We start from the raw sequence: 15825 nt of genomic DNA on the forward strand, positions 1-15825 counted from the left end.
TACCCTTGGTCCTTAACATAGCAGCCAAAAAATTAAATTGAAGCCATTACTTGCAGCAAGGCAAAGAAGGAAGGTGGAATGAACAATCACCACTCTAGCCCATTCAGTTCCCTTATGCCAACCCTCTTGCCAGCAATGCAGTTTGATTGGCTATCTTCTAAGAAAGTTAAGCAGGATGAGAGGAGCTCAAAATGATGTCATAAGGATCAGCTGAAAGTATTTAGGGTCTTTAGACTAGAATTTCAGGGGGCATAATGGTTATCTTTATATCTGAAAGGTTATCATGAAGAAGAATCATCTCTATACTTTGCTCAAACCCATATGGCATACGTACATGCACCCAGATGGTGAACTCATTAATGAAGGTCTTCAAGGAGAGACTAGCAAATCACTTGTGAGGGGATGTTTTAGAAAAAATTAGTGCTTTTCTTAAAAGGGACTAGACTAGTTCTGATTCCAGAATTCAAGAGTTACAAACTCAAGGGCTGGAAGGGACCTCAGAGAACAATCCACAGCTGACTGGAGGTCACTCAGCCTCCAATAGTAAAGAAAACTCCACCTGCTAGAAGGACTACTTCCTTATGAAGACACTTCAGATCACTTAATGATAGCTATCATGTCTTCACACACACCCCCACCCCCCATCTCCTTTTCTCCAAGTTAAATATGCTTCCTTCAACTAGGCCTTTTATGTTCTGGTCTTTTATTTCCATGGCCATCCTCTGGACAATATGCTTCAAGGCAGTACTCAGAACTGAACATACCACCCATATGGCCAACCAGGGCAGAGCACTATAAAATCTCGGACTGTTTCTCCATCAATGCTGCCAAAGACTTTTTTCCCCAGTGTTTCCCCCCCCCTTTTTTTTTTTGCTGCCATGTAACACTGCTGATGGCTGTTTGTAGTTCATGAAAACCCTCAAATTGTTTTCATGTGAACTGTTTATACAGTCAAGCCCACCCTCATTTTACATTTTTGCAGTTGATTTCAGCCATCACTGCAGAAATCCATTTGCAGATTACGTCCTGGGACTCTAGCATAACTCAAAGGTCCAGCTCTTCCTCTTACAAATGAAGCTACTACAGTCAGGGTAAGGGACTTCATCGGTCACATGGATATTAAGTATGGGCAGGAATGTGGAACCAGGTCTTCTGGCTCCACATCCAAAGTTTTTTTTTTCTATTATATCTTATCACCTTCAGCTCTTTAGGTTTTAAAAATCCACTTCAGTTAATCAGAAGTGGTCACCTGACTTGTTGAGCCTTAGACTTCTACCCATAGTCCCACATAAGCATCAAATACTTCCTTGAGTTATGTCACCAAATAACCTCTCCATTCCACAAGATGGAGAGAATTATTATTATTGCAGCTCTTGGTAGTTCCCATCACCAAAGAAAAAAATAATTTACCTCATCAGGAACACTTGATTATTACATCATTGATACAGGAAGCTTTGGCTCTTAGCATGAAGAAATCGTTTAAAAAAATTAAAGCTCATATTTAAATTAGAATCGTCTGCTAATTTAACTGACACTGAAGAATACAAATCTCAAAAGAACCCCTCTCCCCAAGTTTGTGGCTAAAATGTTATAGGGAAAGTTATGCGAAACAATGAAATGACCCCCCCCTTGTGTTGTACCATTGTTAAAATTGCCTAGGCGCTAGAAATGATTTTCAGACACTAGCAGCCCTTAGGCATGAAGTTTTCATGGAATCTGTCCTCCCCACCAACACCAATAATTCCAACTGTTCATAAAGCTGCAGTAAACCATTTTGACACAAAGCCTGGCTGATATTCTTAAGTTCAAAAGCAGCCATCCACTCATCTCTCAGGCTCACGTTTTAAACATGGCATTCTAGTTTACAAAGGGCTTTCCATGCAGTCTATGCTTGGATTCTCACAACAAGGCTAGGAGGTAAGGATTAAGATTCCCATTTTCTAGACTGGGAACACAACTTCCCTCAGATTGTAAATGTGGAGAGGCAGGATTTGAACTCAGGCATCTTACTTTCAAACGAACACTCTTTGCACTACCCCACGGTGCCTTGGTCATAAGGAATGCTGCACAGCATCAATGGGAAAAGGTCAATTTGCAAAGCTGAACATTTGAGAAAAAAGTCATTTTCAGCACTACATCTGTTTCTTGTCAATATTTGGCCCCAACCATAAAGATGATGGGATCCTTAGTTTCCAGCAAGAAGGAACCTTAGCCCTCTTGTCCAATAGAAGGCAAACTGGGGCTCAGACAAGGAAAGGGAGTTGCCCAATGTGACCCACACACAGCCAGGCCCCAAGGCTGTGGACTCCAGACCCAACATTCTCCCCATTGTCATATACAATTACTGGATTGTGTTTCATTTTTAAAAGTCACCTTTAATGCATACTATCTTGCAGATACATAAATACTACAGCTTCACAGATGGGGGTTAAATGTAATAAGTTAACCTCAGAAAGGTACCCTACTATAAATACTAAGATTTGGCTTGCACATCAATAAGGGTTAGAAACTAACAAACTACTACAAATAGAGGATACGAGGGATACGGTGCATCAGACAAACAAATCCTAAGGGGAACCTCCGGAGACAACATTCAGGTAAGGGTATTATTTTTTTATTCCCATCACCTGGGGTGGGGTACCCACAGAAAAAGGTAGCATTTGAAAAAAGCACTCTTGTGTAATCAGTAATAACCCAAAATAACAAATGAAAAGATCAAGATTAGGGTGACAAGTGACTCTCCAACAAAAGAACTGGCTAAACCTTTTTGTCTGACTGCAGCTGAGATTACAAAGAATGACCATCTGATTAAGCAAGGTCAAAAGAGGTGATTTCGTTCCTTAGGCCTAGCTGGCAGAGTCAGACATTTGGTAGTCAGAAAACGATTGAATTCCTCAGAAGGAGGTGAATTTTCTGAGCTCAGAGGAGAGGAGTGAATGGGAAATGTAAAGTCCTGCAGGGTCCAGGAGCAAGTTGGAGATGAAGTTTCCATTGTGTTGTCCCGATCTCCAAGGATGGCACTGGAGTCAGCTGCACAACTTTGTAGGATTCCACGCGATGGACAGAGTGGCTCTTTCTCAGTCCCCGACTGGATGACGAGTGGAGCTAAGTTCTGGGGAAGGGGGCAGGGGTCCAGAAGGATCTCCTTTGGTGTTCTCAATGTCGCCCAGTGGTTGCGACAGAGCCGGTGGCTTCGCTCAAATGCCCTGGCCCGAGGGGGCGCTCATTTCCTGCAGGATCAGGTGCAGCAGGTGGTTCTGATCAGCGGTGAGCAGCGGCCACAGCTCGCCCTGCAGCACCCGAACAGCATCCAGGTCTTTCTCCTGGGCGGCCATGACCAGGGACTGCAGCAGCAGGAAGAGCTCTTCGGGCAGCGGGCAGCCGCCGTCCTGGCCGTGGCCGTCAAAGGCCTCCCAGCAGTACTTCTCCAGGGTGCGGGCGTGCTCGGGCAGCAGCTTGGGCGGCGGTGGCTGCAGCAGCAGCAGCAGCAGCACGCGGGACACCTCACATTGGCCCAGCACGTCCAGGAAGGCGCCCGGTGGGCCGGGCCCGCCAGGCCTGGCCGCGGGGGCGCCCCCCGCGCCGGGCCCAGCCCCAGCGGGCCCAGCCCCGCCGGCGCCCCCAGCCGCTCGCTCCCGAGCCAGCAGCTGCATGCGGGTGAAGAGCTCCAGGGCGCCCGCGTAGTCCCGGGTCAGCAGCTTGCAGGAGGCGGCGTCGCCCAGCGCCAGCAGCGCCTCCAGCGGCAGCAGCGGCAGCTGCAGTTCGGCCGCGCGCTCGAAGTGCACGGCGGCTGGGGCGGGCCGCTGCAGGGCGCGCAGGGCGCCGGCCAGCTCCAGGCACAGGCTGGCGGCCGCGGCCGGCTGGCCCAGCTCCAGGTGCAGGCGCACGGCGAAGGCGAAGCAGCTGGCGGCCGCCTGCAGGGGCTCGCCGTAGGCGGCGGCGCAGGCCAGGCGCAGGCGGGCCTCGCGCTCCTGCCGCAGGAAGAGGCGGGCCGCTTCGGTGAGCGCCAGCGCCTCTCCGGGCCCGTGGAAGAGCGTCTGGTGGCAGCGTGCCACGGCCAGCTGGCACCAGGCGGCGTAGGGCAGGCAGTCCTGGGCGCGCAGCTCCTTGCCCAGCTGCCCAAACTGCTCGCCCGCCTCCGACACGTTGGGCTTGCGCAGGAAGCGCTTGCGCAGCTTGTTGGACACGAGTCGGTAGCGGGCCAGGAAGTCCCCCGCGTCGTGCCCAGCACCCGAGCCGCCAGCGCCGCCGCTGCCGCCCACCACGCTACTCAGGGAGCCCACCCCGGCCACCGCCATAGCTCCTCGGCCCCGCGAGCGCGCCGCCGCCGCCGCCGCCGCCCGGACGTGCTCGCGCATCGCCTGGCTCGCTCTCATTGGCCACCGCCGACACAACGTCATGCCGGCCCTGGAGACCGAGCGCGTCCGTGGGGCGGTTGGGCCTCGGGTCTGCGCAGGCGCCCGAGGGGGAGGGGCCGTTGGACCTTGGTTCTCCTCGGATCTGCGCAGGCGCCTGAGGGGTAGGGGCCGTTGGCCCTCGGGTTTGCGCAGGCGCCCGAGGGGGGGAAGAGGACGGAGTGAAGAAATGGGAGGAAGTGGGTGGAGGGCGGAGCCCGGGTGGGTGGGAGAGAAAGGCCGGAGAAGAGGGAAGACTGGGAGTGGGCGCGGGAGAGAGCGAGCGGGCGGGGCCGGAAGAGGAGGGATGGAGTGAGGTCAGGGGACGAGGAAAGGTGGAACTGAGGCGGGAGGAAGCCAGAGACCGGGCTAGGTGGGGGCGGGGCGGGAAGTTTGCGGATGGAAGTGGGCGACGGGCGGAGCGGAGGTCGTCTGTCTGACTCGAGGCCTTCCTTCGTCCGCGGAAGTTGCACTGAGACTAGAGGATGGCTCGTGCGCACCTAGGGCTGCCTGGAGCAGGGAGTAGAAATCCTGAGCCCATCCAGGGTCTTAGGAAAAAAATGAATGTCATCACATATTGTCTATCACATTTCTCCTATAGGGCTTGGCAATTTGTACGTGTCATGCTGTGGGAACAGTGTACACTGCTCTTGGGGTAGCTAAAGTGGCTCAGTGAGTAGGGTGCCTGGCCTGCAGTCAGACATTTGCTAGCTGGGGGACCTGTTTGCCCGAATTGCTCATCTCTAAAATGAGATGGAAATGGCAAAAATCAGTCCAGTGCCTTTGCCAAGAAAACCCCAAATGGGGTCCCAAAGGATTGGGCATGAGCGAACAACAAAATGGTTAGTTTTCCTGATATTAATTAGAATGGCATTCCTTGGATAAACCCAACATGATAATATATAATACGTGATAACATAGAATATGATATATATAGTATATAATATAATCATTGCATTGTAGCATCTTTACTAATATTAGGGTTTTTTGCATACGTGAAATATTGTTCTATAGTTTTCCCTTTCGCTGATCTAGCTTTAGGATATTCGTTTCATATGAGTTGCATGGTGCAGTTCTTTCCACTATTTTGCAAATCATTTCTGGATAATTGAACTTTATTTTTCTTTGAATGATAGAAATCCCTTGGATTTACTAGGAGCTGGAACTAGATCTTTTTTTCTTTCAGAGTTCCTTTATGGCTTATTTGGTTTCTTTTTCTGAGGTTGTGTTATTTACATTTTCTATTTCTTCCACTAACCTTGGTATTTGATATCTTGGTAAATGTTCATCCATTTCATTGAGCCTTTCAGCTTTGTTCTCTAATTGAGCCAATCAATTCATAATAATTTTCTTTATTTTATCCTCATTTATTATGAATTCAGAAAGAGATTAATTTGCTTAGAGATGAGTGGATGATGATTAATGAAGTAGGAAAGAAACTGAATTTACCCTGGTACACTGTTGTGCTGGAGACTGGAACTGGCATCAAAGGCTTGGGCAAATCTGTCATAAAACTGATAGATTCCCCAGAGTCCTGTTTAGGATCTCAGGCCTTTGTTAAATCAGTGAGTTGGGGAAACACAAGAGGTATGGCCTCAAGGAGCTTTTCACCCATAAATTGGGTGAATTAGTAATGCTCTTTACCTTGTCCCTCCGAGTCCCAATCTGTCTTAAGATCCTCTTCTGGATCTTCTCAGCTGGCCTTGTGGCATCAATTCTTGGTCTCCCTCTTCCCAGCCTGTCTGTTTGTCTGTCTGTGTTTGTCCATCATTTTTGAAGAAGACCATGACATCAGAGAAATGATGACATGACTTGCACTTGACTTTGTTTTGCGTGAAGGAGGGCAGTGCAAGGTCAGCAACCTCACTTTCCTCTCCTGAGCCATCTGGATCCAGTGACCAGATATTCATCAAGATGAATGGAGATGGCCCAGGATGCACTGGGAGATCTTGGCCTATTCAGGTACTCACTTAGAGTGAGGTAATGCCCATTTATTCTTTAAGAAGTAAACAGGGAATGGGCCCTTATATTGAGCCAAAGAAAAAAATAAGTAAATCCAACTGGGAAGGAAAGAGCCACAGTTACTATTGATGATCACTCTGAAGCCATCAAGTGGAGTTTTGGGCAGGGACTTATTATATTAATATAGATCCGGATACCCGGGTCTGTGTGAATACAGGGTGAGTTGGAACTGCTCAGCATAGCCTATGCTTTTTTCCTCTTGCCTCTGAACACCATTTATTATAGCTGTTCCACTCGAGGCTGAGTTTCCTTATTTGTAAATTTCTGCCTTGTATACTCTAATTTGCTGTTATTAACTTCCCCAACAATGCCAACAAAGTTTAGGGTCATCATTAGTCATATCAATCCAATATATGAGGGACAGTCAAGGCCATATTTCTTACACATTTGAAAGATGCGTGTCCGTTCTGGAGGCTGGTTAATGGAAACTGCTGTATCTTCTCCCATGTCTTTTATCACACATCTGTCCCATTCTAAAGGTGTACCCTCAAAGATGATAATGCCACTTAACCAATAAGTATACACAAATGCAAATACACACCATAAGGGGATATAACAACAGAAATACACAAAATACAAGTACACAATTACAAGTATTCTACACTGTGCTAGTGATTCCCGTGAATTATAGAAGCAAACATTCCACAATTCTAACAGCATGAAATTTAAAAGTTAATTTCAATTGGTTTAACCACACACAAAACCATCCTGGCAAGCAACTGTTATGAAAAAACAATTCCATAGTTCAGACTGCATTTATAAAAGAGAGAAGAAAAAACCCAAAGGCCATAGCCAGTCCTGCATTATAAGAGAAAAGATACTTGAAAAGCCAAATCCGTGTGACAAAAACAAACAAACAAACAAACACAGGCCCTTACTGATGAGGTTTAGAGTTGGGAGAGCTGGTCAGGTGTGAAAGAATTCACTTAGACCTTCTCTTTGAGTCAATGGGAGCTTTTTATTTTATGTGAAAAAGCATCACAGGCCTCCTTAGCAAGAAAGCTGAGGGAGACCCCAATATTTGGGGGAATTGTGCTTTTTTTATAGAGTGCTTATATATAGAATGTTTCAGAATAATGTCATTTTAGAGGTTTTTGTGGAGGTTAAAGATTAAAGACAGGACAGGATGACAGGATGAGGGAGACAAAGGGAATTCTTTATGGTTTAAGGATTTAATGACAGGGCAGGAGGATACAGTTTAAAAATTAAAGGACCCAGGGAACATAGGATAAGGGAGACAAAAACAATTCTTTTTGTACAGGTTCAAGATGAGGGGGAAACGACTTTAGGGTGCCATCAGGTTACAGAAGTACTGGAAAAGCAACTCTAACCTTAGGGCACCATTTGTATCCATATCATTACCAAAGTGATCCAGATCAAGAAAAGGTGGCTTAATCAGAGGCTAGGCTCATAATGGAAGGAAAGCATTGAACTTGTCAGTGTAGTGAATCAGGATTTGTGGGAAAAAAATCCATTGGTGCCCATCCCTTCTGTTAGAAATGAGCTTAACACACAAAAAGGTATCAAGGAAAATTTATTAAAATAGAGTTCAGAGGTGAGAGTGCCTTCTATGTTCATTATGAATGGGTAGTTTCCCAGTAAGGCCACAGGAAGACTCCAACTTATTCAGACCAATGGAAGCTTCTTATAACTGTTCTGAATTTTGGAATGCCCCTGACACCATTCATTGCCACATGACTTTATGTTCTCTCTGATCATCTTTCCCTCAAACAGCTTGTCAAGCCTGCCCACAAGTGTCTGATCTCTAACCTGACTGTGCTAGGTCACAACTGATCATCTCAAACTGTGGAAGCAGAACTTCCTTGTTTCTCATACTTCTCCCCATACTGAAAAGCTCAAGACTTCATCCTGCGTCCACCCCTTAAAAACTTCTGGCACCAATTAATCTGGATTTTTATGGAGTCAGTCTCTAACCTGGGAATACTCAGAGCTGCACAAAGCAGGCCCAGAGACAAAAGTGCCAATAATCAGGTAGTTCAATCAATTTCAGAATGAGGAATGTTCTCTTAGCTGAAGTAAAGGCAGGGGTTATACACTTAAATCACAAAGTGGGGAAGGTGGATTACAAATAATAAGGAGCAGTCATTGGGTGGTTTCCCAAGAGAAACCCCTAAGTCCCACAACACAAAGATTCTAGAGTCAAGTCTTTGGAGGTTGTGATCACCTTTCCTAAAGTACAGAACTGTTTTGTGATGAGAACAGGTTCTAAAATCTTTGACTTGCTTCTCTTCAGTGATTGTGAGCCTTGTCAGAGTTTTGATTAATCAGTTTAAGCTGCATTGTGAGCTCTGATTCCTGAGCCAGAGACGCAGCTCTTGAGAAAACTCAATTATTAGTATATTTATTACACGTATCACATCAATTAATATGAACATTATAAATTCTCAGTTCAAAAGCATTTCTGCCTTTAGTAATTCAAGAGATTTTGTGTTGCTGATTTTAATTTTATCTTTCCTTTACTTTTCAGGATTTCAATTTTGTGTTGGAGCTTTTTACTTTTGTTCTTTTCTTGTTTTCTAGCTACTCACCCAATTTATTGATCTGCCTCTTCTCGTTTTTGTTGGTTACATTTCTCCCTAAGCACTGCTTTGGCTGAATCCCCAAAATTGTAGTCAGTTGTCTGACATTGACATTTTCTTTGAAAAATGTTCTATTATTTCTATGATTTGTGCTTTTGACACCCCCTCCCAATTTTTTGGGATTAAGTCTTCACTTAAATTTGAATCCTTTCTTCGAATGGTTTTTATTGATTATACTTTTCATTGTGCTGCAGTTAATAAAGAATGTGTTTAGTATATGTGTTTTCCTGCATTTGTTTAGTCAGTTTTTGTAAAAGTGCCATTCACAGCTGATATATGTGTGTGTGTGTGTGTATATATACACACACACATGTGCACACTCCTTTATATTCCCATTCAATAATTACCAGAGATTTATCATATCTAACTTTTCTAGGTTTCTCTTGTTCAGGTCCTTAATTTCTTTTTTATCTGTCTGTCTGAAAAATCATCTAGTTCAAGTAATAACTGTAATTGTTACCTTTTCCTTTAAGTATTTGGATGCTATGTCATTTTACACACACACTCATACACACACTCACACTCACACTCACACATACACACTCACACTCACACACACATGAGGCTTCCATATTGGAGGTGCCAGACTCCTGCTGCTGGGATACAGGAGTACTGGTCTAGTAGCTTGGAGATTCTGCATTGGCCTACCAATGGTTGAGAGCAGCTTCTTTCTTTCAGCTGCTTAAAATGGCTGAGTCTTTCAATCTACCTAACTGAGCATAGTCACTCTCTCTTGCTTTCATTTATGTTTAGGAGTGGACTCATTTACTCATAGCAGGTGATGCCATGTGGTAAGGGGCAAGAGTGCCATGTCCCCCCTTTCCTTAGGCCATATGGCTTGGTCCTGTTTCGTGTGCTCTTTTCCGTTCTAGGTACAAGGAAGGGTAGTCTGTTTCTAGTTTTCTGCTCTCCTTTCTTCACTAAGCCCAGATTTTGATTTCAGCTTCTGACAGTTTCTTTTTAATCCCCCTTTATGATCTCACCACCCCTGAAATTGATGTTTGTTTTGCTGTAAAAGGACACTGTCCTGCCCAGATTGTGCCAATTGTCAGATTATCCTGCTGACTGTGCCAGTTGTAAGTGGCAGATCCATTTTGCCCTAATTACACCAATTGTAGCTGTGTGACCCTGAGCAAGTCACTTAACCCTGTCTCAGTTTTTCCATTTGTAAAATGAGCTGAAGAAGGAAATGGCAAACTGCTTGTAAGGGAGCAGATCTGTTATGCCATTTGTAGGGTGGCATACCTTTTGAGAAGATACCGAGATACCAAAGAAAGAGGAGCCCATGCCAGTTTGGTTATAAGTTGGTTTTATTAGGATTAAGTAGGTTAATTGGGGGAGTTACTCACAAGAGGTCAGCTGTCCTGGGTGGCAGTAGGATGGAGTAACATCTTGGATATCCCTATCACCATCAGGACAGGTAAAGTATGTTAATATTTAATATAAATTTTGGACTTAAATAAGGGCCAAATCTTGAATTAAGAAGAGTTTGAACCTAATAGTCTCTTTTGTTATCTTAAGCAAACTCAGAGAATGCCTCAGGAAAGCAAATGGGCTGACTTAGTAACTTCTTTACCAGACACTACTCCTGGCATCTTAGTGATAAAGAAAAAAAAACCACAGATGTCCTGGGTTGTAATTTCAATTGAAACTTTGTTAAAGGTACCCTTTCCTGTGTCCGCAGGATACCTGCTATCAGAGTGATGGGATTTTCTCCTTATCTTATGTCACAGAGACATGCTACAGAAAGGAAAATCACACAGCTTGGGATCATAAAACTCAATTGACACTATTTTGTTGATTGTTTTGTCTTGCTAAATTTACAATTTGTTCAACTAAAAGAGTTCCTTTCTCACAGTAAAATGTATATAAACTAGAAGATTTCTGTATTGGGTAGTCAGATAATTTTCTGACTCCATAATGCATTATGTTACTGTTTTCTTTAAAGGCAATTAATTAATAACGCATGCCTTTAGCCTGTTGCCTTTTCTTTAAGTTTTCAGGTCAACAGGTATCACATAGAAATAGAACAAAGAAGACATAGTGCCTAGGATGGCCCAGGGTCATGGACAAGTTTTCCCAATGGATAGTTGGAATTTCTTTTGCTGTTTACATTTACTCAAGGTAGTTTACTTTCTCTGTGGAGTCATAGGTTACATTCCCATGGTGTCTACCTTCATACATACCACCCTTTGTGACCTGCTCATACAATCTTTCTGATACTATCTGCCCTTGTTTAAGGTTCCCTTAATAGTATACGAGTGGTTTTGTTAAGTGAACTACTGTGGAGGTATAACCAACAAAAGCAATACAAGCACAAGTAAAGAAACAACATGACCAAGAAGAAAAATGACCACAATTGTTACGCTTTTCTTCCATACTACTCCTTGGAAGGTGAAGGAAGAATCAATGATATTTGGTGATTAGTGGGAGAACTGGATTTCTTTTTTTTTAAAATTTATTTATTTAACTTTTAACATTCATTTTCACAATATTTTGGGTTCCAAATTTTCTCCCCATTTGTCCCCTCCCCCCACCCCAAAACACCAAGCATTCTGATTGCCCCTATCACCAGTCTGCCCTCTCTTCTATCCTTGCTCTCTTCCCTTGTCCCCATCTTCTCTTTTGTCCTGTAGGGCCAGATAACTTTCTATACCCCTTTACCTGTATTTCTTATTTCCTAGTGGCAAGAACAGTACTCGACAGTTGTTCCTATAACTTTGACTTCCAACTTCTCTTCATCCCTCCCTCCCCACCCATTCCCTTTGGGAAGGCAAGCAATTCAATATAGGCCATATCTGTGTAGTTTTGCAAATGACTTCCATAATAGTCATGTTGTGTAAGACTAACTATATTTCCCTCCATCCTATCCTGACCCCCATTGCTTCTATTCTGTCTTTTGATGCTGTCCCTCCCCAAGAGTGTTGATTTCAACTTGCTCCCTCCTCCCATTGCCCTCCCTTCCTTCATTCCCTCCCACCCTGCTTATCCCCTTCTCCCCCACTTTCCTGTATTGTAAGATAGGTTTTCATACCAAAATGAATGTGCATTTTATTCCTTCCTTTAGTGGAATGTGATGAGAGTAAACTTCATGTTTTTCTCTCACCTCCCCTCTTTTTCCCTCCACTAAAAAAGTCTTTTGCTTGCCTCTTTTATGAGAGATAATTTGCCCCATTCCATTTCTCTTTTTCTCCTCCAAATATATTTCTCTCTCACTGCTTAATTTCATTTTTTTAAGATATGATCCCATCCTCTTCAATTCACTCTGTGCACTCTGTCTCTATGTGTGTGTGTGCATGTGTGTGTGCATGTGTGTGTGTGTAATCCCACCCAGTACCCAGATACTGAATAGTTTCAAGAGTTACAAATATTGTCTTTCCATGTAGGAATGTAAACAGTTCAACTTTTATAAGTCCCTTATGACTTCTCTTTGCTGTTTATCTTTTCATGCTTCTCTTCATTCTTGTGTTTGAAAGTCAAATTTTCTTTTCAGCTCTGGTCTTTTCATCAAGAATGCTTGAAAGTCCTCTATTTCATTGAAAGACCATTTTTTCCCCTGAAGTATTATACTCAGTTTTGCTGGGTAGGTGATTCTGGGTTTTAGTCCTAGTTCCTTTGACTTCTGGAATATCCTATTCCACCCCCTTCGATCCCTTAATGTAGAAGCTGCTAGATCTTGTGTTATCCTGATTGTATTTCCACAATACTTGAATTGTTTCTTTCTAGCTGCTTGCAGTATTTTCTCCTTGACCAGGGAACTCTGGAGTCTGGCCACAATGTTCCTAGGAGTTTCTCTTTTTGGATCTCTTTCAGGCGGTGATGAGTGGATTCCTTGAATACTTATTTTGCCCTCTGGTTCTAGAATCTCAAGGCAGTTTTCCTTGATAGTTTCATGAAAGATGATGTCTAGGCTCTTTTTTTGATCATGGCTTTCAGGTAGGCCCATAATTTTTAAATTGTCTGTCCTGGATCTCTTTTCCAGGTCAGTTGTTTTTCCAATGAGATATTTCACATTATCTTCCATTGTTTCATTCTTTTGGTTTTGTTTTGTGATTTCTTGGTTTCTCATAAAGTCATTAGCCTCCATCTGTTCCATTCTAATTTTGAAAGAACTATTTTCTTCAGTGAGCTTTTGAACCTCCTTTTCCATTTGGCTAATTCTGCTTTTGAAAGCATTCTTCTCCTCATTGGCTTTTTGAACCTCTTTTGCCAATTGAGTTAGCCTATTTTTCAAGGTGTTATTTTCTTCAGCATTTTTTTGGGTCTCCTTTAGCAGGGTGCTGACCCTGCTTTTCATGCTTTTCTTGCATCTCTCTCATTTCCCTTCCCAGTTTTTCCTCCACCTCTCTAACTTGATTTTCAAACTCCTTTTTGAGCTCTTCCATGGCCTGAGCCCATGGAATATTTATTTTGGATGTGTGGGATACAGAAGCCTTGACTTCTGTGTCTTTCCGTGATGGTAAGCATTGTTCTTCCTCATCAGAAAGGAAGGGAGGAGATATCTGTTCACCAAGAAAGTAACCTTCTATGGTCTTATTTTTTTTCCCTTTTCTGGGCATTTTGCCAGCCAGTGACTTGACTTCTGAGTGTCCTTTCCACACCCACCATGCCTCCAGATCCGCCCAGCCAGGGCTTGGGGTCTGAGATTCAAATGCTGCTTCCCAGCCTCACGGCTTTTGGCAGGGACAGGGCCGCTATTCAGTGTGAGATTAATTTCAGGTGCTCAGGTGGGGGCAGGGCCGCCACACGGGGCTCAGTTCCCTCAGGGGGTTTATGTGGAGACCTTCAACAATGGATCTGAGCACCTGCCTGCTTTGGGAGCCCTTGTCTGCTGCTGCCTCTCCTGCTGCCTGCCTCTGCTGCTGCCTCCCAAGGAGGCCTGAGTTATGGAGACACCCCACTCCCCTCTCGGCCAGCCAAAGAGACCCTCTCACTGACCTTTGCCACCTGTGGGTGGAGAGACCCTCGTGGCTGCTGGAGATTCTGTCCCCAAAGCATGCTCGGATCTGCTCCTCTCGGTGCCCGGAGGCCAAGGCAGGGCTGGGCTCTGCTCTGGATCTGGGTGCTATGGACCTTTCATGTTGGTTTTTCAGGTCTCTCTGGAACAGAAATCTCCTCCACTCCATTGTTCTGTGGCTTCTTCTGCTCCAGAATTTGTTGGGAGTTCTTCTTTACAGGTATTTTATGGGCTGTGGGTTTGGAGCTAGCATATGTGTATCTTTCTACTCCGCCATCTTGGCTCCTCCCCCTAGAGAACTGGATTTCTAAACTTAATTCAGGCCAACTGAATTTCTGAACTAAGTTTAGAGATAAAAGAAACATGACTTGGACAATTTTACAACATATTGGGGGTGATACAGAGTACAACCAATTACAAAATGGAATCAGAATCATTTGATTTTTCTCAGTTTCCCCCTTTTTGTCAATGAGAGACCTGTCACAATTTTCCCTGACTGGTTGATGTAAGAACGAGAATGAGCAGTCCACAGCACGTCATAATAAGAGTGTCTAAACACTGTGAACATTATTAGTTTAATTCATAACATTATCAAACTAATAAGAGTGTCTAAAGCATAAACTAATTAGAGGGGAAATTTACATGACACCAAGATAACTGAGAGAACTCAGTATATACAGTGAAACAAAGAGCTAAAGTAGTACAATAATGATCATATGACCATCAACATTAGCTAACATGAAGTCTTTTTTGTATTTCAATCCATTTAATCAGTAAATTTCACCTTGGATCTCAGATGTTGTGATGTTAATGGGATTTATGTTAATGGGAGTTAAAGATCTTCCCGGCCCATTAATCTTGGAGCCCTTTGGGGGAGGAACTTGTTTAAAGGAAAAGTTTGTTTATGGGGAGGTTTGCTTGCTTGAAGGTTTTCACAATTTTGGTTAATTAGGCACTGAAGCCAGAGGGTTGCGATGTCTTCTGGCTCTGAAAAGTATTTGTGTGCTCTGAGGTGAGGTTTTGCTTTGGGGCTCATTCTTTGGAAGAAGGTTCATGTACCAGATAAGACTCTGGGTAGCTGTTAAGGAGTCCCCTGGCTTTGAAAACCCAGATGTTGATGCTTTGCTCTCTGCTAACTATGTATGTATGTAGCGGTCAGATAGTTGGATCTTTCTTGATCTGTGATGTGTGTATTGCTTATGGTCAGACAGAAGCCTTGTGTGTTGGTCTTTATTTTTCTGTGAATGTAATTAAAGTAGATTGTTGACCCCCTTTTAAGGTGCTTTCCTTAGAAAAACAGATCTAAAAATCTTTGTAATGGACCTAACTGGTAGGATTTTCCCCAAGCTATTGAAGCTTGTCTGTCATGGAGTTCTCAGGAGGGCTCAGACTTGCCTCTTTCCCCACCCTCCTGCCTGAGAGCCACCACCTCTCCCCACCCCCATTTCCTTAAATAAATTTCTCTTTTTATAGGGAGGAAACAAGACAGTTCTTAAAATTCGGATTGAACATAATGTATAACAAAAATGGGTAGGAGCCTCATGTAATTTACACCAAAGTTTCTAATTTCAAGACACCGCTTTGAAAAGTTATTTTTAAATGCATGAGTACTTAACTTTAGTTCAAACTCAATTACTTTTTGGCTGTTTTTTCTCTTTTCATGAGCCAGGAAAAGGTTAATAGGATAGGCAGGCAGTTTCTAAGTGTTGGTTCTATTTTTTTTTAACCCTGAAACTTCACTGTCATAACCCCCAAACCCATCTCTCTACAATCAGTGAGATGACCTTCATCTCCTAACTGTAAAATGATAAATCTGTCATTCTTGGGGGTGAAGGGTGGGAAATGTTCTTAG

At 43.9% G+C, this 15825-nt stretch overlaps 1 protein-coding gene across 1 annotated transcript; it reads right to left on the reverse strand.

Annotated features, from left to right (window-relative positions):
- Positions 1-2354: 2354 nt before the first annotated feature.
- LOC140516046 (40-kDa huntingtin-associated protein-like) lies at positions 2355-4415 on the reverse strand. Its single transcript, XM_072626981.1, has one exon. The coding sequence runs from the start codon at positions 4398-4400 to the stop codon at positions 3198-3200; it is 1203 nt and encodes a 400-aa protein (XP_072483082.1). The 5' UTR covers positions 4401-4415; the 3' UTR covers positions 2355-3197.
- Between the last annotated feature and the right edge of the window lie 11410 nt (positions 4416-15825).

Source organism: Notamacropus eugenii, chromosome X (genome assembly GCF_028372415.1).
Source record: "Notamacropus eugenii isolate mMacEug1 chromosome X, mMacEug1.pri_v2, whole genome shotgun sequence".
NCBI lineage: Eukaryota > Metazoa > Chordata > Mammalia > Diprotodontia > Macropodidae > Notamacropus > Notamacropus eugenii.

What these genes read in the sequence shown, in the direction of transcription:
- LOC140516046 (XM_072626981.1), bottom strand. Translation starts at nt 4,400, where the DNA reads ATGACGTTGTGTCGGCGGTGGCCAATGAGAGCGAGCCAGGCGATGCGC.